This window comes from Sciurus carolinensis, chromosome 12 (genome assembly GCF_902686445.1).
Source record: "Sciurus carolinensis chromosome 12, mSciCar1.2, whole genome shotgun sequence".
In the NCBI taxonomy this organism is placed as follows: domain Eukaryota; kingdom Metazoa; phylum Chordata; class Mammalia; order Rodentia; family Sciuridae; genus Sciurus; species Sciurus carolinensis.
The window spans coordinates 56566063-56593889 of NC_062224.1; the positions used below are offsets into that span (position 1 = coordinate 56566063).

General features: G+C 38.6%; 1 protein-coding gene across 3 annotated transcripts in view; it reads right to left on the reverse strand.

Moving 5' to 3' along the window:
- The window catches only part of Pld5 (phospholipase D family member 5), a 429659-nt gene that overhangs the window by 215945 nt on the left and 185887 nt on the right, over nt 1-27827 (reverse strand). For 2 of the 3 annotated variants that reach the window (XM_047521653.1, XM_047521654.1), the window contains exon 2: nt 26512-26648. In XM_047521653.1, the coding sequence (XP_047377609.1) occupies nt 26512-26648 (137 nt within the window). Of the gene's footprint in view, nt 1-26504; nt 26649-27827 lie in introns of those variants that run through there. The other variant, XM_047521655.1, reaches the window with a different exon arrangement.

Here is a 27827-nt window from a genome sequence, read left to right on the forward strand (position 1 = left end):
GAAGCCATAAAGTGCTTTCTTTAAGTGAAAAGATATAGTCTTCCACTTACTAAAGAATAAGAGAAAATCATATGCCAAGGTTGGTTAGATTCATAGTAAGAATAAACCTGTGAAATGGTGAAGAAGGAAAAAGAAATTTGTGTAAGTGTTGCTATTGCACCTGAAGCCACAAGAGCTATAGTGCTATATACACAGTTAAGATGGAAAAGACATTGAAGTATAAAGTTCAATACTACCCATGGTTCCAACCACTGGGTGCTGCAGAAGGCTTCCCTGACACGTAAGAGGAGACTACTGTATCTGACTTTAAGTTGCCACCAGTCCCTCCCTCTCAATGTTCCCTTGCTATCATCGTATTACGTTTTCTTCCTTCCACAGCATTTTCTACTCTCTAACATGAATTTACTTGCCTGTCTGCTTATCTGTCTATCTAGATTATTATCTTCCTCTCTAAAATCTAAACTCTACCAGTCAGGCATCTCTCCTCTCACCCTCAACCAATGAACAATAACTCACCATGCCTGTCATTTAGTAAATAGTCCATAAATATTTTTGAATGAACAAAATATTTGATAATGTTATGGTAAATTATTATTCTATTACTATTTTGATGAATGAAAATCTTTTTTTTGTGCTAGAAAGAAACCCTTTGTTTTTTGTTTAATTAAAAGAGCAAAACAGAGGAAGGAGAACTGAAAGCGAAAGAGAAAGGAAAAACACTTCAGATGGCTGATGATACTGCCATCATTACAAAATATTTTACTTCATGGAAATATAAAGGCCACATATGAGGCTTGCAAAGCTGAGGCTCATTGATTCTGTCTCCAGTTATCTTCCCAGCCCTCCGTTTAAGTTAGTGCACTTTTCTACTTTTCAAAGGGAGAGCTGATAGTCACCTCCCTCAATTTTTCAAAAGAATCTGACATTACAAAAGTAGTGGCATGTCTTCGAAACAGAAAACCATTCCTGACTTGCTTCCAAAATGTTTTAAGGATGTTCCACTGCCTTGAAGAGTTAATGGACCTCTCTAATATTTATCAGGGGTTATTTTTATAACAGTGGGCACACAACAGAGATCACATTAGTACATTTTGCTGGCAATGCCTGTGGCCTTCCTCAAATTCTTTAGGTGTGTGGGAACTGTTATGCCCATTCAGAATTCAGCAAGTGAACCTTCCAAAATCCTTAATCATCAAGAAAGCACATTAAAATATTTATTTTTGCTCCCAGTGTAAACAGCAGGGGGAAAAATTGCATTTTTACAAGGTTTCCACTCTTCAGCACTAAACATTTAAATGGCCTAAGCATATAGGATCAGACGTTTCCCATATGGTCATAAGATGATTATGGCAGGCAACGAGGAGGCAGAAAAGTCATAGATGAATTGCTGAAAAAAATAATAAAGTTGACAAATGTAGCATGCTCAATACAGGATACTGTGAAATCTTTATATTTTCAACAAAGAAAGCAAGCACATCCCTGCAGAGTCAGATCATGACATTCAAGCATTAAAATCTTTATTTTCATCAGATGCGTAAAATGGGAAATAAAATTCTGACAGAGAGAAAGGGAAACAAGACCAATTTCAGTTCCACCATCCCCTTTACAACAAAGCAATTTGTTGTAAATTCATTTGAAGAGGCAGCACTATTTTTAAGTAAATGAGAGCTACTTAAAATGTAAAAAGAGCTCTGAGTCCAAACCTAAGATATGAGAATAAATCTAGATACTGTCAGATCAGGTGAGTATAAAACAAGATGGTTACATTATAATGATCAAAGGCATACTGCATTTCCATTAAAAAACTAATTTGCATGCTAAGCAAAGGCAATTCAAATTACTCTTTGTTAAAAACAAAGTGGATTTGTGGAGGACTTGGTGCTGATGAAATGTTTATTGAATACAAAGCTAGAAGTACACTTCTAGAAAGTTCTCCTAAGTCCTCCATAAAAACATGTATGAGCCCTAGGTGATTATTTTTCAGACTTCTAAATATTTTGAATTAACTCTCCTTATATAACAACCTGCTGTAATAGTAAAGTTGAAGTCAAAGTGACTTAGGATATATAAGGGCATTTAAAAAAAAATTGAATTTGAATCCTTTCATTCTAGCATGCAAGGACATGGTCCTCCACAAACCCCAGAACTTGCTATTAGCTAACCCCTTTTCTCACACCTGGAGGGACCAGGACCAGAGTGACATAGAAACCAATGAGCAGAACATACCCACAAATGGACACTTCAGGGGTTTACCTTGCCCCTGTCAATCCTGCAGCTCTCAGAACTTACTGGGAACTCTTTCAAAATTACCTTGAGAGCCAACTATAATTCAGTCTTCTTACATTATAGTCTCATAGCATTTCTGATTAGAAATAAAATTACCCATATTGTCCATGCCCTATTTTTTTTTTTTTTTTTTTTTTTTTTTAATGTTTGCTGCCCTTGGGGCTCAGAAAAGGCTACCTCAAATACTGGCACTTTGATAGGCTTAATAACTTTAAAAGCTGGCTCAGAATCAAGGTCCCTTTCACTTTGTCTTATTTCTCCTTGTATTAGTTAGCTTTGCATCACTGTGACAATATACCAAAGAGAAATCAACTTAAAGGAGAAAAGGTTTATATTGGCTCATGGTTTTAAAGGTTTCAATCCATGTTCACCTGGCTACACTGTTTTTTGTCTCTGGTGTACAACATGGCAGGGGGAACATGGAATGAAATTATTCATCTCATGGTGGTCAGGAAGCAGAGAGAGAGAAAGAGAGAGAGAGAGAGAGAGAGAGAGAGAGAGAGAGAGAGAGAGAGACAGAGAGAGAGAGACAGAGAATCACTTTTACAAGAAAGCCTTTCCCCTGAAGCCCATTTAGCTAAGTCAGAGCCTCATGATCCAATCACCTCTGAAAGGTCCACCTCTGAACATTGCTATACTGGGGACGGAGCCGCACCTCAGTAGACCCCACCTCCTAAAGGCTCTATTACCTTCCAATAGAACTATGGGATAGGACCAAGCCTCCCATTCATGGGTCTTTGTTAGGGACATTTAAAATTCAAACTGTAGCAGGAACCAACATTTTGTGTGATTCCTACTGCTTCCTAAGCCTAATCATCTGGAGGTTTCTCGAGTCCTCTATACCCCATTCCTGAGCCTTGGGGAGCACAGTGTTTGAATAACTTTTCCAAGGGATTACCATATGCCCCCAAACCTGGCACATATCATGTTATTAGGTGTCTTACATAAGTTATCTCAATTAACCCTACTGCAACCCTCTGAGGCAGGCACTCTCAAACCCATTTACAGAGGAAAAAACCCACCCTCAAAGATGCTAACTTGGCTAAAATGAAACAGTGACAGAACTGAGGTCCAATGTTTATCTGACTTAAACATCTATGCTCTTTTAAGGTTCCTGCTAATTCTCCCTTCACTTGCCCACTGGTTCCCAACTCTTTAAGTTGCACAAATTGTAAGAGGATATTTTTTTAATGCATACTTTTAAGTCAAACCCACAGAGTTTCTGATTCTTTGGATTAGATTCAAACCAGGAAAGTGCAATTGAACAAGCACCTAGGAGACTCTAAAATAGGCATCTAGAAATATGCTTTGAGAAACAGCTGGTTACTTAATCACCCTGGTTCATAGTTACATTTTCCCCCGAAATGCAAATAGAATTATGGCCATACTCTTGTTAACTGTTTAACAACTTCCAATTAGTTTCAAATCAGAGTCCAAATTTCTAATCCTGGTGTGTATGACCTACATGTGGTCACCACGGTCTTATTTGCCTCTTCTGCTTCCCGTGCTTACATTCTGCACTCCAGTGGTACGGAGCCAAAGGCTCTCTCTACTGTGGCAAAGTTTATCTTTTCATATCTTCAAGTCTTCACATATACTATGGCTCTTATTTAGAGATTCTGGAATTGTTGAAATCCAGTTACATGTTCTGTCATTCCCCTAGAGTTAGTGGCTCTTTCCTGAAATTCCCTAAAATCAGAATATCCTTCATTTTAGCATTTTTTATGCAATGATGCACGTGTTTCTTAAATCCTCCATCTCTCACATATTCCTTTTTAAAAGATAATCTTTCATAGATGCATTACAATTGCATTATAATTGTACATAATAGGGGGTTTCATTATCATGTACTTACACATGCACATAATTTGGTCAATTTCATTCCCCAGTACCTCTTTCCCTTCTCTTTCCCCCTCCCACCTGGTTACCTTCCTCTATTGTACTGATATTTCTTCTATTTTCATTAAATTCCCCCATTTTTTCTTAATGGCAGAAACTAATGATAATTCCTCTTTCTGTCTTCAGATTTAATACAGTCCATTATTAAATACTGACTAACTGGAAAAAGTCAATCAATTGAACTTTGGCAGATAATCCTAAAAGTTTAAAATTTCTGTGGCTGTTTGGGCATTTTTCATATGTGTGAATGAAATATATCAATTATCTCAACCTTTTGGTATTTCACAGACTCCTAATTTTTAGAGGAAGAAGGAATTTTGGAGATCACCTTTGATGATCTCCTCATTTTACAGATGGGGAAACATAAACCAGAAGCATAAAGTGACTTTCCCAAGTTTCCTTAGTAAGTTTAATGGAGATTTGAAAGCTTTTCTATCCCTAATTCCATTCTCCTTTCTTGCCATACCACTTCTTCATTCTTCTTCCTTTTTCCTAGTTTATAATTTATTGAGTATCCCTCTGCCTGGGGCTCTATTGGGACAGATATATTATCTCAGCATTATATTTCTTTATGCCTACTGTCATCAGCACTTAAGACATGAAATGCACTGGCACTGTGCCAGCTGTCAGAAATGCAAACATTAGTAAGGCAAGCTTGCAGTCTAGCAGTGAAGACGGAATAGTATGCAATAATTAAGATGTGATCTCTCAAGTGTTTGCATTACTAGCCTAACCAAATGAGCAACTCTTCAACATGGCAGACATCCCTAGGATTAAACATGAAATGAAAATTGATGATAATATATACAAAGGACAAAAGTCACTGCTTTCCTCTTTCCTAAATATGTAATAGGGACCAAAAGTCAATCAGAGAAATGATAATAAAACATACATGTGCATAGATTTGTCCTAGTTCACCTGTTGTGGAAATGCAAAAAAAAAAAAAAATGACATTTGAAGGAGGACCTGTTACCCTTTCATGTCCCCTGACTTCCTACAGAGAATAAAAATTATAACCTCTAAGAATATGACTATTAATGCCTGAACCTAAAAGGAGACACAGGAGGTACAAAGCAATATAATCAACCTGTAACACCATATTTCCAGCTAGAATGATTCACACTTAAACTAAGTGCAACTTTGGTTGTTAAAATACCCATTGATTCAACTTTCATTAATGTGAACCAAAAGCCAAACTCATTCGTCCAGGAATATTTTTAGAGCTATATTTGATGCTAATATTTTGGGAACTCTAGAAAGTCCTATGTCCAATATTCTTACTATGTTAAAACATTAACATAGTAATGTTATGCTGCTTTTTATTATTTTTTAACAATATAAAAGGAAAGAAAAACAAACTCACAAAGAGTCCCTGCTCAGCTCAATATTATAAACTGAATTAAATTCAGAAGTTTTTAATAGTTCACCTTTCTAATGGGAATTTTCAATAACTTCAAGGTTCTTATTTTTAAATTAAGACTCTTATGGAGACTGGTTAAATTACTGGAAAAACTAACACTTGGTGTTCACCAGTAGATAAAACTTATCATTGGAAAGTGATGGGCTGCATGGTAACCAAGGGGATGGTAACCTCAAAGGAACCATAGTAGTCCAGAGCAGCTTGGAGGGCTGTTTGGGGTGAAGCCAAGAGATGGAGAACAGAGGGAAGGCTGCACCCAGCAGAGAAAGCAATAGATATGAAGGAACTGAGGCCTGCAGGAGCTCAGTGCTTTTAGTACCCAGTAAGCCATCTGGGCTGACTACAGCTTTGGATGGAAGTTGGTAAAGGAGGGGGAGGTCAGAAGAAGGAGCTGGTGGGACTGGAAGGAGACTTGAGTCTCCTGTGTAGCAGAGGAACTCCCCAGGACTTCAAAGAAACTCAACCTCTGCCTCATGTAGAAAAACAATCTTGTGACCCAATCCTTCAGATGGATTTTAGGCTATTAAAAAATACACAGTGCAATGATTTATATTTTAAAGGTTTACAAATTTCAGATATAGACTCTCCTCCCATATACTACCCCTGGTATTAAAATCAGTGGAGAAGTTCCATCAGTCAGCAATGTTTTCACTGAATCAGTCTCTCATCTGGGCATTATCTGTGGTGGGTCCTGGGAGAAGCAGGTTGAGACTTTAGGACCCTTGTCTTCTTGGAAAAAGAAGACAGAAGAGTGAACCAGGGCCTGATTAGGGGACAGTTTCAAGGTAGGGAAATCCAGAGAGAAAGTCCAATGCTTTGGTCAGCAGAGAGTATTACCCAAACAAACTTTTTGATTGGCTGTAGTCATCTAGATCCAACAGTCTTCCTGAAGCTCAATTTTAGGACTCAATATACTTGTGCTGCAGTGTAGCTCAGTGATAGAATGCTAGCATGCACAAGGCTCTGGGTTTGGTTTCCAGCCCCACACCACACAAACACACACACATGGGCGGGCCAAGATGGTGGACTAGAGGGCGGCTGCATTTCACGCTGCTCCAGGACGCAAGATTCAAAAGAGGAGATAGTGAGAGACTTGGGACCAACTCAAAGCTGCCGGGTGAGTCTCTCCTGTTGGGGAGGCGTCCCGGATGGGGCGGTAGCCCCGGAACACAGGGAATTTGTGAAGTGGAGTTGCTCGGCGAGATGCCCCTCCCCCCGCTGGAGCGGTAAACACGGACAACTGGGATCATCGTAGAGGAGGCGGCTCAGCATAGTGCTTGGACTCAAGCAGCCGCTGGGGCTCTGGGCGGCTGCCTGGGGAGGAGCTGCGTGGTGAGCTGTTTGAACTCAGAGTGGGCGCTCCTGAACACCGGGGGGTTGCCCGGAGGAAGAGGAGGAGCGCGGCGGGACGCTTGGTCTGGGAGTGACTGCATCAGAACCACATGCGGTTGCCAGAGGAGGAGCTGCGTGGTGAACTGTTTGAACTCAGAGCGAGCGCTCCTGAGTGCCGGGAGGTTGCCCGGAGGAGGAGGAGGAGCGCGGTGTGTTGCTTGACCTAGGAGTGACTGCATCAGAGCAGTGGGCGGCTGCCGGAGGAGGAGCTGCGTGACGAGCTGTTTGAACTCGGAGCAGCTGCTCCAGAACACTGGTGGCCTGCCTGGAGGAGGAGAGCAGTGGGACGCTTAGTCTGGGAGTGACTGCATCAGAACCACAGGCGGTTGCCAGAGGAGGAGGCGAGTGGTGAGTTGATTGGACTAAAAGCGACCGCTCCTGAACACCGGTGGCCTGCCTGGAGGAGGAGCGTGGTGAGTCACCTGGTCTCGAAGCCACCGCTCCTGAACACCCGGGGGGCTACCCCAAGGAGGAGGAGGAGGAACAGGGCGGGTCACTTGGACTTGGAGTGACTGCCTAGGGCTACGGGTGGTTGGTGGGAGGAGGAGACCCGAAGTGAGTTGCTTGGACTCCTAGTGACTGCGTCGGAAAACGGGCGGCTGTCCGGAGGAGGAGGTGTGTGGCGGGTCTCTGGATCTCGGAGCTATTGTACGGGGCTCCAGGTGGTGGCTCAGGGGAGGGGCTGCATAGCCAGGCGATTGGTGCAGAGCAGGGTCCCAGGACCTAGGTGGCTTCTTGCTGGAAGAGCCGCACAGAGACACGCCTAGGGGCGGAGCGAAGTTTCCAGGGCGGCGGGCAGATTCTCTGGGAGAGGCAGCCTAAGGAGACTCGCCTGCGAAGGGTGAGGCTCCCAGGCACAGGAGGTAGGTCTGGGCCCCTGGGATTGTTGCAGAGGAAGACAGCCCAGCCCAGGTGGTAGTTGTAGATTGAGGGGAACCTCTAGGAGGGCAACTGACCAGCGAGACGTCCCCACCGAGTGACTCTTCCCGGCCGGGGGAGGTTTTCCCACAGGGACGGTAAAGTCAGAGACATAGGCACAAACAGGCCTTGCCTCAGCCCGCAGTCTAGTTCCCCATTGGATGACCATTGGTCAACAAGTGGAGGCACCTCTGCCCACTAGCAGGGAATATACGCCACCTGAGGGTTACCACACCTAGAGAGGCAGCTTCTTCGTGGAGCTCTGCATTCTCAACCTCCTCCAAGACTTCAGGCTACTGAAGGATAAGAGGGGATATACTAGCAATCTTCAGGGACATTATAAGTTGATAGAGGAAATCTGCAATATCTTAATGACCCACTGATTCCTGAACAATATGAGAAAACAAGGGAAGAAAATGCCCCAAACAAATCTAGATGTTATATCAATAAAATCCAACGACAGCATGGCAGAAGAAATGACAGAAAGGGAGTTCAGAATGTACATAATTAAAATGATTAGGGAAGCAAACGATGAGATGAAAGAGCAAATGCAGGCATTGAATGATCACACCAATCGACAGTTAACAGAGCAAATTCAGGAAGCAAAAGATCATTTCAATAAAGAGTTAGAGATATTGAAAAAAAACCAAACAGAAATCCTTGAAATGAAGGAAACAATAAACCAAATTAAGAACTCCATAGAAAGCGTAACCAATAGGATAGAACAGCTGGAAGACAGAACTTCAGATATTGAAGACAAAATATTTAACCTCGAAAACAAAGTTGAACAAACAGAGAAGATGGTGAGAAATCATGAACAGAATCTCCAAGAACTATGGGATATCATGAAAAGGCCAAATTTGAGAATTATTGGGATTGAGGAAGGCTTAGAGAAACAAACCAAAGGAATGAACAATCTATTTGAAGAAATAATATCAGAAAATTTCCCAAATCTGAAGAATGAAATGGAAAATCAAGTCCAAGAGGCTTATAGGACTCCAAATACACAAAATTACAACAGACCCACACCAAGGCACATTATAATGAAAATACATAACATACAAAATAAAGACAGAATTTTAAAGGCTGTGAGAGAAAAGAACCAAATTACCTTCAGGGGGAAGCCAATACGGATATCAGCAGATTTTTCAATCCAGACCCTAAAAGCAAGAAGGGCCTGGGACAACATTTTTCAAGCTCTGAAAGAAAATGGATGCCAACCAAGAATCTTATACCCAGCAAAACTTACCTTCAAATTTGACGATGAAATAAGATCATTCCACGATAAACAAAAGCTAAAAGAATTTACAAAAAGAAAGCCAGCATTACAGAACATTCTCAGCAAAATATTTCATGAGGAAGAGATAAAAAACAAAGAAACAAATCAGCAAAGGGAGGAATTATCCTAAAGGAACTGTCAAATAAAGGAGGAACCAAGATGTGTCAAAAATGTTAAATATGAACCAAATGACTGGGAATACAAATCATATCTCAATAATAACCCTGAATGTTAATGGCCTGAATTCATCAATCAAAAGACATAGACTGGCAGATTGGATTAAAAAGAAAGATCCAACAATATGTTGCCTGCAAGAGATTCACCTCATAGAAAGAGATACCCATAGACTAAAGGTGAAAGGATGGGGAAAAACATACCATGCACATGGGCTCAGCAAAAAAGCTGGAGTATCCATCCTCATTTCAGATAATGTGGACTTCAAGCCAATGTTAGTTAGAAGGGATAAAGAAGGACATTTCATACTGCTTAAGGGAAGCATAAATCAGCAAGATATAACAATCATAAACATCTATGCCCCAAACAGTGGCTCATCCATGTATGTTAAACAAATCCTTCTCAATTTTAGAAACCAAATAGACCATAACACAATAATACTAGGTGATTTTAACACGCCTCTCTCACCACTGGACAGATCTTCCAAACAAAAATTGAACAAAGAAACCATAGATCTCAATAACACAATCAATAATTTAGACTGAACAGACATTTATAGAATATACCATCCAACCAAGAGCGAATACACTTTCTTCTCAGCAGCACATGGATCCTTCTCTAAAATAGACCATATATTATGCCACAAAGCTAATGTCAGCAAATACAAGAAGATAGAGACACTACCTTGTATTCTATCAGATCATAATGGATTGAAGTTACAAATTAATGAAAGAGTAAAAAACAGAAACTACTCCAACACCTGGAGATTAAACAATATGCTACTATATGATGAATAGATAACAGAAGATATTAGGAAGGAAATTAAAAAATTCTTAGAGGTAAACGAGAACAAAGAAACATCATATCAAAATCTCTGGGACACTATGAAAGCAGTACTTAGAGGAAGATTTATTTCATGGAGCGCATTTAATAAAAGAAGTAAAACTCAAAAAATAAATGACCTAACACTACAGCTCAAAGCCCTAGAAAAAGAAGAACAGACCAACACCAAAAGTAGTAGAAGACAGGAAATAGTTAAACTGAGAGCTGAAATCAACGAAATTGAAACGAAAGAAACAATACAAAAAATTGACAAAATAAATAGTTGGTTCTTCGAAAAAATAATCAAAATTGATAAACCTTTAGCCACACTAACAAAGAGAAGACGAGAGAAAACCCAAATCACTAAAATTCGGAATGAACAAGGAAATATCACAACAGACACGACTGAAATACAAAACATAATTAGAAGCTATTTTGAAAATCTATACTCCAACAAAATAGAAAATTTCGAAGACATCAACAGGTTTCTAGAGACATATGAATTGCCTAAACTGAATGAGGAGGACATACACAATTTAAATAGACCAATTTCAAGTAATGAAATAGAAGAAGTCATCAAAAGCCTTCCAACAAAGAAAAGTCCAGGACCAGATGGGTTCTCAGCTGAGTTCTACAAAACCTTTAAAGAAGAGGTCATTCCAATACTTCTCAAAGTATTCCAGAAAATAGAAGAGGAGGGAACTCTCCCAAACTCATTCTATAAAGCCAATATTACCCTGATACCTAAACCAGACAGAGACACATCGAGGAAAGAAAATTTCAGACCAATATCCTTAATGAACATCGACGCAAAAATTCTAAACAAAATTTTAGCAAATTGCATACAGAAACATATTAAAAAGATAGTGCACCATGATCAAGTGGGTTTCATCCCAGGGATGCAAGGTTGGTTCAACATCAGGAAATCAATAAATGTCATTCACCATATCAATAGACTTAAAGTCAAGAATCACATGATTATTTCGATAGATGCAGAAAAAGCATTTGATAAAATACAGCACCCCTTCATGCTCAAAACACTAGAAAAAATAGGGGTAGTGGGAACATTCCTTAACATTGTAAAGGCCATCTATGCTAAACCCATGGCTAATATCATTCTAAATGGTGAAAAACTGAAAGCATTCCCCCTAAAAACTGGAACAAGGCAGGGATGCCCTCTTTCACCACTTCTATTCAATATCGTCCTTGAAACTCTAGCCAGAGCAATTAGACAGACCAAAGAAATTAAAGGGATACGAATAGGAAAAGAAGAACTCAAACTATCCCTATTTGCTGATGATATGATGGTATACTTAGAGGAACCAGGAAATTCCACCAGAAAACTTTTAGATCTCATAAGTGAATTCAGTAAAGTAGCGGAATATAAGATCAATGCACATAAATCTAAGGCATTTTTATATATAAGCGATGAATCTTCAGAAAGAGAAATTAGGAAAACTACCCCATTCACAATAGCTTCGAAAAAAATAAAGTATTTGGGAATCAATCTCACAAAAGAGGTGAAAGACCTCTACAATGAGAACTACAGAACACTAAAGAAAGAAATTCAAGAAAACCTTAGAAGATGGAAAGATCTCCCATGTTCTTGGATAGGAAGAATTAATATTGTCAAAATGGCCATACTACCAAAAGTGCTATACAGATTCAATGCAATTCCAATTAAAATCCCAATGATGTACCTTACAGAAATAGAGCAAGCAATTATGAAATTCATCTGGAAGAATAAAAAACCCAGAATAGCTAAAGCAATCCTTGGCAGAAAGAGTGAAGCAGGGGGTATCGCAATACCAGATCTTCAACTCTACTACAAAGCAATAGTAACAAAAACGGCATGGTATTGGTACCAAAATAGAAAGGTGGATCAATGGTACAGAATAGAGGACACGGACACAAACCCAAATAAATACAATTTTCTCATACTAGACAAAGGGGCCAAAAATATGCAATGGAGAAAAGATAGCCTCTTCAACAAATGGTGCTGGGAGAATTGGAAATCCATATGCAACAGAATGAAACTAAACCCATATCTCTCACCATGCACGAAACTAAACTCAAAATGAATTAAGGATCTCAGAATCAGACCAGAGACCTTGCATCTTATAGAAGAAAAAGTAGGTCCAGAGCTTCAACATGTCGGCTTAGGACCAGACTTCCTCAACAGGACTCCCATAGCACAAGAAATAAAAGCAAGAATTAATAACTGGGATAGATTCAAACTAAAAAGCTTTCTCTCAGCAAAGGAAACTATCAGCAATGCGAAGAAAGAGTCTACAGAGTGGGAGAAAATCTTTGCCAATCATACTTCAGATAGAACGCTAATCTCCAGAATCTATAAAGAACTCAAAAAACTCTACACCAAGAATGTAAATAATCCAACTGACAAATGGGCTAAGGAAATGAATAGACACTTCACAGAAGAAGATATACAAGCAATCAACAAACATATGGAAAAATGTTCAACATGTCTAGTAATAAGAGAAATGCAAATCAAAACCACCCTAAGATTCCATCTCACCCCAATTAGAATGGCAATTATCAAGAATACAACCAACAACAGGTGTTGGCGAGGATGTGGGGAGAAAGGTACACTCTTACATTGCTGGTGGGGCTGCAAATTAGTGCAGCCACTCTGGAAAGCAGTGTGGAGATTCCTTAGAAAACTTGGAATGGAAACACCATTTGACCCAGCTATCCCACTCCTTGGCCTATACCCAAAGGACTTAAAATCAGCATATTACAGAGATACCGCCACATCAATGTTCATAGCTGCTCAGTTCACAATAGCCAGATTGTGGAACCAACCTAGATGTCCTTCAATTGATGAATGGATAAAGAAAATGTGGTATATATATACAATGGAATATTACTCAGCCATAAAGAACGATAAAATTATGGCATTTGCAGGCAAATGGATGAAACTGGAGAATATCATGCTAAGTGAGATAAGCCAATCTCAAAAAACCAAAGGAAGAATGATATCACTAATAAGTGGATGATGACACATAATGGGGGGTGGGAAGGGTTAGTGTTGGGGTTGGAGTTGGGTTTAGGGAGGGGGGCAGGAATGGAGGAAGGAAGGACTGTATAGATGGAGGGGAAGGGTGGGAGGGGAGGGGGGAAGGGAAAAAATGGCAGAATGAATCAAACAACATTACCCTATGTAAATTTATGATTACACAAATGGTATGCCTTTACGCCATGTACAGAGAAACAACATGTATCCCATTTGTTTACAATAAAAAAAAAAAAAAAAAAACCACACACACACACATACACTCACACAGCACAAATCTTAAAGCTTAGTCAAGTAATGATGGCACACACCTGTAATTCCAGCCACTCAAGAGACTGAGGCAGGAAGATAAAAAAAATTGAGACCAGGCTGGGCAACTTATTGAGACTCTGTCTCCAAATAAGAATAAAAATGGATTAGGGATGTAGCTCAGTGGCAGAGTACCCCTGGGTTCAATCTCCAATACTGAAAAAAAAATCTTAAGACCCTCTCAGCAGGTTCAGGAAATGAAGAATATCTGTATCAACAGCTGAAAGCAAATGATAAAAGGTGCTTATATTGCTGGACAAAACAAAGGCAAAGAAGTAAGACAGAGTCTGATAGGGAGGTGTGCACTGGAAGAAACAGTGATATATGTTCACTCAGATCTTGGAGGGCAAATTGTGTTGGACAATGTAACAAATGTCATGGCTTTGCTCCCTCCTCTTGGTTGGGCAGACTTCATGACATCAGCTCTAACTTGGTTCTTTCAGAGCATAAAAATAAGGACAGGCAGCCAGACTGGAGTTGAGCTGAAAGAGATCAGAATGTGCCATCTCAAAGTATGCCACTTTGGCATGTTGACTATTTTGAGTTGAAGGCCACTAGGAATAAACAGACACAGAAAGAGAACTTTTTGGAGATTCTTCTACGTGATTAAGAGCAGAAACTTCAGAGAAATGAGAGTTGCCATGAATCACATATACCAGGGAAATTTCATGGCCATGAATGGCAGAGGAACTGGGTACTGAGATGGCTTCACAGAAACAAATTTTACTAAATAAACTTTATCGTCTATTAGTTTTCTTCCATTATTTACCTTCCCACATTTACTGTCCCTAACAGCTTCAAACCCTTTTCTATTGTTTTGACACTTTCCACAAATTCACTGCCCTTTTGTTAAGTTGGTACATGTGTTACTCAGCTTTGTGTCTCTGTAACCAGAAAAATGACAAGAACAACTTAGAGGAGAAAGTTTACTTGGGCTCACTGTATCAGAGACTCAGTCCACAGTGGGCTGATTCCATAGGTCTGTGGCAGCAAATCATGGCCGAAGGGCTTGTTGGAGAAGTGTTGCTCAACTCATGGTGGATCGGAAGCAGAGACGGGGAAGGTGAACCCTTCCAGGCCATGCCCCTAGTGACCCACCTCCTCTAGCCATTCCCCACCCACCTACAGTTACCACCTAACCTAGGCAGGGCCGGTGAGGTTATAGCTCTCACAATCTAATCACTTCGCTTCTGAATATTCTTGCATTAACACAGGCACTTTGGAGGGACACCTCATATCCAAACCATAACAGTATATATGCCTCCAAGATGACCATCTCTTCTAGCATTTTCATTTCATTTCTGTGAGACCATTCCCATATGCATGTGAAATACATGTTATGTTCTACTGTTAATCAATTTGTCCTTTGTCAGTTAATCTGCAGGACCCCAGAAACTAAACCTAAGAAAATAAGAATAAAAGGGACTTTCCTGTTCATGGGATTCAGCATACTCCTCTGTTACTAAATGGGTAGATTACTGAATCACTTTAAAGCTATCATTTCATCAATGAAATCAGAATAATAATATCTGCTTTCTTATAAGAATCTACAAGATAACATTAGGTACCTGATATCATCACTGGCATATTAATGATACACAATAAGTGATAGCTGTAATGACACAATGATATCCCCAAACTGGTTATTTGTTGTGAGCTATAGTCTGCCTCTACCTGAATATCTAGTTCCAGATTCTTTATGTGGTACAAACTGACTACCAGGATATGCATAGAGGATATATTAGGTAATAATCAAATTTTAATATCTGACTCTAACATCTGTTATTAGTAAAAAAATCTTTGAGAATTGCATGATAAAGATAAGAAAGCATCTACAAAATAGTTAGATAATTAAATATCCCAACCAGCAATATTTTCCAAATATTGCTCAGAGTAAAATACTTCATTATGATAAAACACAGGCCTGGCCCATTTTTAAATTATTGGAAGTAGAGATCACAATGAAAATTCACCTCACAGATGCACAGATGATCAATGTTTTGTGAGAGTAAAACATGTTAATAATTACCTATGAATATATTCTACAATTTGGTATTTCTAATTTAATGGAACGTTATTTCTAATTTAACATTCAAAAATCTCATTATACCTCTCTGATAAATTAGATTTGCTATGACTGATGTCATAATAATACATGGTATTATTTATTCTGTTGCTATTATAGTTATTATTATGACTACTGGTTGCAGATGTTTTTCTATGGTTTAGTGGATCCTCTACCAAGTCACATGCCTCCTGTTAGGCAAAGGATATGAACAGACATGTCACAGATAAAGGAATAGATATGGCTAATAGCATGTGGAAAGATATTTAATATCACTCAAAAATTTGTGAAAAATCACTTTCTTTTATTAGATTAGCAAAGATAAAGAATTTGGTACTATACAACATTGGCAAGAAATTTTACATCTTAATAATGCAGATACTTTGGAATGTAATTTGTAGGAGTAGGGATATAGCTCAGTGATAGGATGCTTACCTACCACGTATGAGGCCCTGAGTTTAATATTCAGTACCACAAAACAAACAACAAAAAATTTGTATTATCTATCCTTTGATCTAGTCAATCTATTTCTGGAAATATAAAGATACTCCACTATACATAGCTAGATGTATTTATATAAAAGTGGACATTGTGGCATTTCTTATTATAATAAAAACAGAACAAAAATACAATCCCCAGAAAACCTATATTTCCTTCAGAAAAAAAATAGGAGGCTGGCTAAATTAATCAGATTATATTCATACAATTAGTGCCATGTGGCCATGGATCTATATGTCTTAATATTTAAGGGTATCTGGGGAAAAATAGTTCAAGGTACAAAGTATATTCATATGGTCCCATTTGTGAAAATAAAAAAGGGACATATATATAAATATACACAATTCATAAGCCCATATGCATATATTCATATAAAAATAGTTTCTGGAAGGACATACAAGGATGTGTTAGCAGTGTTCATCTCTGGGCAAGGCGACTCAGGACCTACAATGGGAGAGGGGATTATGTCATGTAATCTCACACTGTTTATATTTTCATTTTTCAAATGCATAAAGTTATATGTTTAAAAAGTGAGGATTTAACAGGATATCTTGGAAATATGGATGCAATAAAGGAAACGAATAATGTAAATCTAAGATGATGAGTTTTACAGATTAACTGTGAGGAAAGAGATCTCTGATCCATACATTTTTCCTTTTTAGCTAAAGAAATTATTTGTTTTAATTCACTTTTTATAAAACTTGATGGAATATGTAACACTATTGACACCATAATTGTACACACAAACCCAAGCAGGTTTAAATGACCAAGTTTGCACAGTAGATGGCTGAGCTGAGACACACTCAGGTCTCTTGGACACCAAGCCTGAGTCTGCTTTTGGGTGTTACTCACATTCCTCACCTTGACCTCTGATACTCAGCACGGATCTGGGCACTGAAGCCTCTTAATGGCTTGTTATGGCTCTGGCCAATCACTTTCTATCTTTGTAAAAGTTTCAACTGTGATTTATATTAAAATGTGACATTACTGGCACTGGACATTTTCAGTCTTTGGGAGTGTGGCTTAAAAAAAATAAAGGAATCATACAATACCTCAGTTCTTAAAGCACTTTTCGATTTCCTAGACATTGACTATCTTGTCTCACAAGAGTACAGAAGGAAAGTTACCATTACTTTACAAATGAGAATACTGATGTTGATTTTAGATGAATTCCTTAGCTTAAAGGGGCAGGTATGAGACCACCCTTAAGTCTTCTAAATCCAAGTTCGGTGTTCCTAACACACCATTAAATCAAGTATGAATAATATTTGAAAACTAGCTTCAGACTTGCTGTTGAGGTTTCTTTGTAGAATCTTTTATTGTTTACACCATGTCTTAGAGATTCCTAGTTCAAAGTTTCTAGTCTGAAACATCCTTAAACATTGCATTCCAAATTTGCAAGCTGTTCTAAATTTCAAAGGTTTCCAGTGTGGGAAGTAAAGTTCCAGTGAATTCTTTAGCAGATCTGTCTTTGTTTTTCTCAGTATATATTTTTCTTAGTGTATTTCTGTGATTATGTCAATTGATTTAATGGAAAGTTCTGAATAGAAAAAAACTTTAATTCTAGATTTGTATGTAAAACTTCAGAATATCCATCAGGCACAGCAACTTAGGTTTTCTTTTCATTTTCCTTCCTAACTCACCTTTTTGTTCTATGCTTTCTATTGTCTCAAGTTTAGGGTTGGGCCCTCCAACCTTACTTTGTGAATGATTATGCATACTTGGGGTCCTTTCTGACAAGGCAGCTAAGAGGCCATCTGCCAAAAAGACATTTGTACTTTCTGTTCCCAGTATTATTTGTGATTATCTGACACGGCTGTGTCTTTGGTGAACTTTTTGAGAAATATATACCACATTCAAATAATCTTTTTTGGAGAACAAACCTGGCAACAGGAAATGTCAACATCATTAGTCATATATTAAGTTTCATTAAAATCAAAACTTTGGAATAATTAGCTTCTGCTGCTTTCCCAAGTAGTAATTATAGACCATCAGGAAGTGTCATGCTCTCTCAGATTTCCTCCTCTTAAACATTAAATGTTAAAGGTAAAACATTATTTTTAAAATAATATTCAAGACTTTTGGTTATGGAAATACAAATATTACCTTCTGGGTATGGGACTTACCAAATACTTCATAATTCAGGAAAAACTGTGACTGGACTCAATGGTGAAATGAAAATATTAATACATGTCATTTCATATAAGAGTAAACTTCAAAGCATAAAAATATGTGTATTTAAATGTTTGGGACTTCTCTTTTCCTTCATTTAAAGTTAAGCTTTAACCTTATTAAATGTTATTTGTTGAATGCTAGTTAAAAGAATTATAGTGTTAGATTATTTTATTTCATTTCAGCAATTCCTCAGCAAGTTTCTTTTTCTAACTCCTTTGATAGTATTTAGGTATGTAATCTATAAACTTTATAGTCTCTCCTCTCATAATGCTGTTACTGCTCCAAAAGAAAATATACTGTGAAAGGATAACAAATTGATCTACATCATACATATTATCTCAATGAACAGTATTGTTGCAGTAATTTATACTTATTTTACAAGGAAGTTGTTGCCTATGAAAAAAGAGTAGCTGCTTAGTATTGATGTATGAGGTACTTTCCAACACACGCAAAGAAAAAGTAGACTTCTTGCTCTCAGAATTTTGGATCCAGTTAGGAATACAATGAAAGGACCAAAATGTTAATAACACCGTGGAAGGTTAGTTTCCATTAAAGAAATGGCCTCATATTTGTAGGAAGGGGACAAAGGATGAAGAATCCAAGCAGGTTGAAATTCTTGAGCCCAGGTCTCTGGGAGAATGGGAAAGCAGATGTCCTTAGAAGAGTAGAGTCTTAGAAAGAAAGTTGAGAAAGCAAATCAAACCACACTGAGATATCACCAGTGGCATTACCAAAAAAGACAAGCAAGTGCTGTGGAGGATGTGCAGAAAAGGCAACTCTTACACACTGTTGATGGGAATGTAAATTAGTACAGTCAATGTGGATAAAAGATTGGAGGTTCCTCAAAAAATTAAAAACAGAGCTACCATATGCTGCTGGATATATATCTAAAGGAAATGAAGTTGGTATGTTGATAAATCATCTGGACTCCTATGTTGATTGAAGGATGGTCCAAAATAGTTGACAAATGGAAACAACCTAAGTGTCCATCAACAGATGAATGGATAAAGAAAATGTGACATATAAACTCCATGGAATATTAGTCACACAAATAAATGAAATCCTGTCCTTTGCACTGACATAGATGGAATTGAAGATCATCATGTTTAGTGAAATACCCCAGACATAAAAAGATAAATAGTGTGATTGCACTATATGTGAAATCCAAAAAGTTGACCTGAGAATAAAATGGTGGTTACCAGAGGCTGGGAGAGTAGGAGGGAGAGAGGGAATAGGAGAGTTGATCAACAGGTACTAAGTTGTAATTAGACAGGAGCAAGAAATTCTGGTGTACTATTGTATGGCATGGTGATTATATAGAACAATAATGTACTGTTTGTTTCAAAAAGCCAGAAGGAAGAATTTTGAACGTTTTTACCAAATAGAAGTGATAAATATTAAAAGAGATAGATATGTTTACCCTGATTAAAACATTAAACAGGGCATAAAAGTATCAAAACATCACATGGTACTCCATAAATACAAACAATTTTATCTTTCAGAGAAAAATACTTCTAATTTAAAAGAAAAATGGTAGTATTTTTCTCCACTATTAATCTTTCTCACTTTTCTGCTTGCCCTCCAGTCTCTTCCAAAATGCAATTGATGGTGGCTGCCTCCCTTGCTTTAGCAAGTTCTGAATACACAGCCTTTGCTGTGTGGATACGGGGCTAAGCATGGAAAGGGCAAGGGACATCTCTTACTTCTGAGATAAAAACAGGAAGAGGGAAGGATGAGTGAAGACACTCTCAGGGATTCAGAGCTGGAAGGAAAGCAGGAGGAGCTGAGTTCTCTAGGGTTGTTGCCATCTCCACCCAGGTCATTTCTAAACAGAGGAAAGTAGAGCGAAGGGAGTTCAGAACTAAGGAAAGACAAGAGAGGGCAGCAGGGATAAAGGGATCAAATGGCTCACTTATGTTGAATACAGTGGGACGATCGCATGAGCCCCAGAGTACAAGATCAGACTTGGCAACAAAGTGAGATCTCTAAAAAATAAATGAATAAATATATTTTGGGGTGCATCAATATAAGCATGGTGGATCCAAGTTCATGTAGATACAAGAAAAACTGTATAGTTTAAACCTAAGTATGTACTTTCTCTCTTTCTTTAGATTTGAGAAAATCAGAAGAAAAACAGGTACTAACATTGACAAAAGGGAAAACACATCAAGGAAATTATAAAGGAAATATGTGGATTGAATTGGAAAAACGGGGACAGGGTGTAAAACACAAAGCTCGAGAGCCAGTGATCACCTTTCCTTCACCAATCATCACTCTTATTCACTAGTACACTGGAACTCCATTTGCAGTCCTGCACTGGGAATTTACCTGTAGTCTCAGGAGCCCTGGGCTTCCAAATTCTTTGGTGTTCCTCTGGGTATGGGCAGGGGGAAAGTATACATTTAAGTTTTTCTGTTTCTTTAAATAGAAAAGTGCTCAGATATCAAGCAAGGAGCCCAAAATCAAACGAAGTCTTCTAAATTTGGCAGCAACATTCTAATTTTAAAACACAGTTGAGACTGCGGGTGTAGCTTGGCAGAGCACTGGCCTCATAAGTGAAGGGCCCTGGCTTCTATCCCCCAAATGCAAAAAATAAATAAATAAATAAAAACAGGGTTGGAGGTTGGGTAGGGTGCTGTGTCCCAGTTACTTGGGAGACTGAGGCAGAAGGATTGTTTGAGCCTAGGAGTACAAGACCGGCTAGAGAGACCTTACCTCTAAAATATAAACAAACAAACAAACAAATAAATACGTGGTTGGGTGTGTCAGGATAAGCATGGTGGATCAAAGTTAATATAGATAAAGGTGAAATGTCTAATACAAAAAATGGAAAACAATTATCAAGTTTTCCTTATTTTGGAGCAAAGATGAAACTTGAAAGGAAACTACAAATACTGGTAATCAACTTATGTCCCTGGGTGAAAATAATAACAGCCAAAATTTACTGAACATTTATCATATGTCAGATACCATGTGTGACAAGTACTTGCATTAACATATCAAGTTCTTACAGAAATCTTTCAAGTCCACCTAAATATATATAGGCAGCCTCAGGGCCCTGTCTCAAAATAAGAAATAAAAGGGGCTGAGGATGTGGCTCAATGGTTAAGCAGCCTTGGGTTCAATCCCTACTACCAGAAAAGAAAAAAAAAAAAAAGAATGGAGTGAGATGATGGTTAGGGGCACTAGTAAATCATAAAATCACCAAGTTATGGGATGTGTGCAATCTAAACTGGCAGTTTAAGCTTTCCTTATGTATCCAGCGATGCCCCAGAAACCACTGACAGTTCCCTAGAAGAGACTAGAAAAATTGCCTTTCACCATCTCAGGCAGTCAGGTGACATAGAGGTTTAAAGTCATGGGAGCTGGATCAAAGTTAAAAACACACTGGAAAATGTGAGAGGTATAAGAAATCCAGGACCAAAACTCAAAGAAATTGGCCAAAGTCATTTAATGAGGCCAAAAGATCTTGGCTCTGGACCTAACAATTGAGGCTGGCTAAAGGGGACTTTGAAGGCCGCTGGTACAGTGGTATAAGCTTGTAGTCTCAGCTATTCAGGAGGCTGAGTAAGGTAGGAACACTGCTTGAGCCCAGGGCCAGCCTAGGCAACAGAAAGAGAGAGACTCTCTCTCTCTCTCTCAGAAAAATAAATAAATAAAAAGACACTTGAAAGACAAGTTAGGAGGAGTTGGTATTTTATAGATTTGGTGGAATTGTTAAGTGAGTGCAATCATTTTGTACTATTAGTACAGTAATATATAAGCAAAATAATACAAGGGGGGAGAAATAAAACAAGCCAGACAAAAAAGACACAACTTTTATAGGGAGATAACATTATTTAGAAAGACAAAAAAGTTGGGGAAATGTTGAGTGGGCAGTAAGATTCAGAGAACAAATCCTCCTGAGGGTAGAGGTTAGTTAATAGAAATAAGATGAATTAAAGTAATATATTTAGAAAAGAGTGCATGGGTGGAGGAGATCTTGGGAGAGGTTGTCAAAATAGTGAGAAGACGCTGACAGGTTGCAGAATGCCAGTATTCTTTCAACTTTCAGGAAAAGGGAGAGCCATAAACATGGAGAGAGTTTAATTACCAAGTAATAAGATTTTAGCAGAGAGTGAATTGAGCATGCAGCACTCTTTATGGCAGTAATACCAGGAGGAGACAGACCTAACAACTGAGCATCTGACATTTGAGGCTGGTTAAAAGGGATTCTTGCAGAGAGAGAAAGCTGTACTTAAGTGAAGTCAATTGTCATTGGAAGATGAGCACCATGTGAGGTATCATCTTAAGGTAAGGCCTCAGAAGGACTCTGGGAAGTCAGTGACAGGAAAAGGGATGTGGAAATAGAGAAAGAACTGGAATTTTGTACAGAATGTTGCAGGTGAGACTGGCAGGCTGGTGAGCATCTGCAAATAAGCAGTGCTTTCTCCTATGAGTCTACTTCATCCCCAGTATACTCAATGGGCATATCTCTGCAAGCCTCATCCCTTTAACCAGGGGCATCCCTGCTGGAAGAACTGAGAGCCGAAGAACAGTGGAACTCACTCTTCTCTTCAGGCTGACAAAGCTGTAGAGCAATAGCCAAAGCTGTTCAGAAGACAAGTTTGCATAGGACCGGTTTAAGAACTGGTGGCACTCTTGAGGCCAAAGACCCAAAGGGACACTCAGACTTGATGCTGTGGGAAGCACTGGGACATGCTAATTGTGGTCTAGCAAGTGGATAAAGAAAATTAAAATGAAAGGGACTGCTAGTACAAGGATGAGGTACGGGGAATTAAAGAATGCTTCCACAATGGCCAGACCGTAAGCAAAAACAGAACTCTGACCCACAAGCTGAAGCAATTGCCCAGGAAACCAACTCCTTATCTCCATTCACCAGCCCCAGAAGTCAGCCTGCTCTATGTCAGACTTAGAGAAAATCAGGTCACTATCCTGGTAACAATCTAGGGAGCTAAACAGTAACTTGTATGACAAAAGACTCAAAATGGCAAGGACTTGATTACTAATTACTGTTCTCTAATTTTTATGCCCACTTCCAACCAAAAGAAAGCTAAATATGCCAAATATGCTTGCCCTAACCAATAACAAGGAATGCTCCACCTGCAGCTTGCCACTTCTAGCTTTCCCATAGAAACAGCCTCCAATCAGAGCACTTCTGTCCCTTCTTCCCTTTAGGAAGTTTTCCCTGCCTTTGAGTCTCTGCAAAACACAAGTGATGGTGGCTTGCTAGCAAGCTCTGAATAAATATCTTCTGTTCTCACGTGGTTGTTTTTGTATATTTCTACAGAACCAAAGACTAAAATCAGGATAATGATTCAGGGTAAGTGGAGAATTACAAAGAATGGAAAGTTAGTTGGGAATAGAGGAGAAGGATTTCTGGAGTCTTTGGAAGGAATGGGGAGAAAATTAGCTATGGCTTTAAAAAGTTCATTGAATTCTCCTAAACCTTGTGAAACAGACTTTTAAAAAATATATCATTCTTAAGGGAAATTAAAACAGCCTTCATAACCCATCCAACATGTAGCAGAGGAGTAAATCCAAGAACGGATTTACTTTTTCACTATTCAAGACATTCTCCCAGACCTCCTCTTACATTGCCATTGTACTTCTGACCAGGCAAATTGCCTGACAGTCTCATTAACTATATTGTGACTCTTCCTTCAGTCTTTTGGTGTTCTGCAAATAGGTGACAAATGAAATAATTCAATTAATATCTTGCTCAAGTTCACAGAGATAGAAAGTGACTACAATGTAGATTTGAATTTAGATCTTTCTGATTTCAACATCCCTGGGTCATTAACTGCATCAGCCTAACTTGGAAGTGGAGGTTTGCTGGCAGGTAGGTGCAAAGACAAGGTGCACATTAAATTTATTGATGTCAAGTGGTTAAAAAATGATAATGTTAGGGTGCTGGTTAGTACATTTTCAAGTTACTAAGGATGTTGGTGAGGGATGGGACTGACAGTTTGGAGATCTGTTAGACACAAAAGAAGATGAGAAAAAGTCCTGAAATTTGGAAGATGATGTTGCTTAAGATGATAAAAAGAGAGTGAATGCTGTAACAAAAATTTCACCAAATTAAAATGAGAATGACCCAGAAGAAATGGTGCAATATGGTGTGGGAACCAGATTGGGGTATAAGAAATTATTGATATCCTACCTCCTAATCCTGTGCTTTGGAAAGAGGAGGAAAAGCAGGAGCCTCCAGGGGAGGAAATTAGGGGGACACCAGATTCTATCTCACAGCAAATACACAAGAAGCACTTAATAGCATATCTGAAAATGTACAACTGAACTTTGGACACAGGGAAGAGACTGTAGAAGGCAGTAAGATCCAGAGGTGGCTGCAAAAAACTGGCTGCACAGAGAGGTGACATCTAGAAACTAGGGTAGTGATTTCAACTACTCCCAGGAAAGGAAGCAGGAGGATGGTGGTAATTAGAATTATCTTTCTAGAAGGAGGGACATGCAGCATCGAATCATCAGAATTTCATTGTTGACAGAAGATATAACCAAACCCAAATTCCAGTTGCATAAGTTAAAAGCAAAAATTCAAGTGAACAATACCTTCCCCAAAATGAAAAGAAATATAATTCTCAGGACCTCTCCTTTTTGTTGTAACCTACTAATACCTGGAAATGAGGGCTGAAAAAGTTCTAGATATTTTGTCTTAAAGAAGGTTTTATGGTTTGACCTCTATAAAATTGCTTTTGAGGTGCTGGAGTTTGCATTTAAAGTACCCAGAAGTCTTCATTATAAGGTGAGGTGAGAGAGAGAGTCAGAGTGTTCCTACTCAATAAATGAGTTATTGGCCCCTTGTCCATGGACTGTTTATATTTCACATGTAATAAATAGCATTATCAGAAGATGACAGCAAACTTCTATTGTTCCATTACTTTGCTTATTATTATCCCAATACAATTTTTCTCCCAAATTCAGCCTGGGAAATAGAAAATGTATTATGAAGGAATAAAATCCAAAATGCATGCTGGTTTCTTTCTTGTATGCTCTGTTCTGTATATAATACTTGTTGCCTGGTAACTAGATTATAACGGATCATAGGTGAAAAAAAAAAAAGTCAATTGTTTTATCGGGACATTTTCTATGCCAGAACATTTAACCTCAAAGCAAAATATTCAGGATAAAAAGTCACTTTTGGATTATCAAGTTGCTGTTGATTTTGAGCTAGAAAAGATGGGCACTTAGACTAATGCTTTCCATAGGGTAAAAAAAATCACAATTTGAATTCATTATAAGCTCTAATTGATAATTACTGTCATTTTGTGGCCTCAGTTCAAATTTGCAGCAATACATATTTAAAAATAGAGCTCTTATCTACCTACCCCTTCATAGTACTTTTCTACCTCCTCCCCTGTCCTAAAACAAAACAAGTAGCAGCTCAAGGAAGAGTTGAAAGAGGAGATCTATGGGGCTGAAACTGCCGTGATGGTTCTAACCATCAGGAATGACCCCAGGGAAAAAGTATTTAATATAACTGAAGAGACACAATAAGTCATGTGTCACTGAAGGATGGGGACACATTCTGAGGAACGTGCCCTTTGGCCATTTTGTCACTGTCAGAACATCATAGAGTGCACTTATATGGTTGCAATGCCAACATGCAACATAATCTCATGGGACCCCTGTTGTTTACGCCGGTCTGTCCAATTGACTGAAGAAACATGATTATGCAGTGCATGACTGTACACAAATAGAAAGTTGTTGGTAAAGCTGTTGTGATTTCTAGATTAAAAACAAATTGTGCTCAATTGGGGCAGACCAACAAGGTCCCTGTCTTCTTGTAGACAATGCTTATTTATTCCCTAACTTAAAGCTGAATATTTTTCTCTGAGATGTGCGTGTTTATCATCCATTTGAACAACTAGCACAGTGTTCTCTGTCCACTGGGTCACTCATTTTTGCCAGGCTCATCAGGAACAAACCAAAACTTCACACCAAGATTTCTCCAGGTATGCAGACAGTTACAACACTTCATTCTGTTGTCCATTACTCTGTATGGGATATGACCAAAGTGAAAAGTGAATCAAATCATTGCTGCTATTTATTGCCTTGGTCTAAAAGCAAGAGCCTCCATGGGGCACATCATGTTTCAGTTTAACCCAATGGGAAGTTGGATGATTATTTGTGTTTATGATATTTTTTTTTTTATTGTCCAGGGTCCTCTTTGACTCTCTCGCCCACTCCCTAAAAGAGAATTTTTGTTTGTTACCTCTTACCGACATTTATTTTGGCAATTTTTTTCTGAGAGTCCATCCTCATCCTCTCCCATGATGTCCACAGCTGAAAATATCAATGCAACTAGAATGGCAAAGCAGCAGACCAGGGCAAAGATCACGATGCACTTCTGCTGAGACTGGAAAAGAAAGAAGAGGAAAAACATAAGTGGGCTGCCTGCCATCACTTAGGAAACTCAAGATCTGATAGCTTTCCAAATTCCATGGAATATCATTTGAGACATCATTACTTTTAGCATTGTGAGTGAGGGGTAGTTTTTGAGGTGAAAATACCCAAGACCTTTAAACCCCACTAAATGGTTAGAACTTGTTCAATAATTCAAGTGCAGTATTCACGCTTTTAAGTGAGTTTGCTCTTCTTTCTGATCAAAAGCAGTTCAGAAAAGATGACTATAGGTTCTACTATTGCAAATTAAAAATGAAACACAGATGCTAGCTAGCATCATGGTTTATGCAACAGACACAGTATATTTCAAAACACTGAACGTAGGCATAAACAACATTCATACTCTTGATTTTCATTTAGAGATACAGGCTGAAGTTACAAGTGGTCAGAGCCACTCATTTCCTTATCTTTAGGCCTGAAGGTTGTAATCAGAGACATCCTTTCCTTCAGGGACTCACAGCAAAAGGTGGCAGAAGACAGGGCCATGATTACTGGGTAGGAGCTGTGACCACTGGGACAAATAAGTTTGCTTATGTTTTCTCTGCTATGGTTTGAATGCTTGTGTTACCACTCCCTGAATTCTCATGTTAAAATCTTAACCCTCAAGGTGACAGCATTAGGAGGTCTGGTCTTTTGTAAGATTATTAGACTATGAGTTTAGAGCTCTTATAAATAGGATTGGTGACCTTGAAAGAAGCCCTGGAGAGCTCCTTCGCCCCATTCACTACCCGAGGATGAGGGAAAAAGATGCCCTTTATGAGCCAGGAAGCGAGTCCGCACCAGACACTGAATCTGTGTCTCCTTGATCTTGAACTTGTTAATCTCCAGAACTGTGAGAAATAAATTTTGTTGTTGATAAGTACCACTTTATGGTACTTTGTTATAGCAGCCCGAATGAACAAAGTCACCCTCGATGAGATAAATCCAAATAGGGAAAAGAGGAGAAAAGGCAATTTTTAAAAATCTATGTGACTTTAATGGTTATTTATAAAGAATAGTGATCTTTGACCAGGCAGCCCAGCCAAGGCTATCATCTTAGTGAAGGAGTAAATAAATATACAAACAACTCTTTCTCTGCCTCTATCCCTCCTCTCTCTCTCTCTCTCTCTCTCTCTCTCTCTCTCTCTCTCTC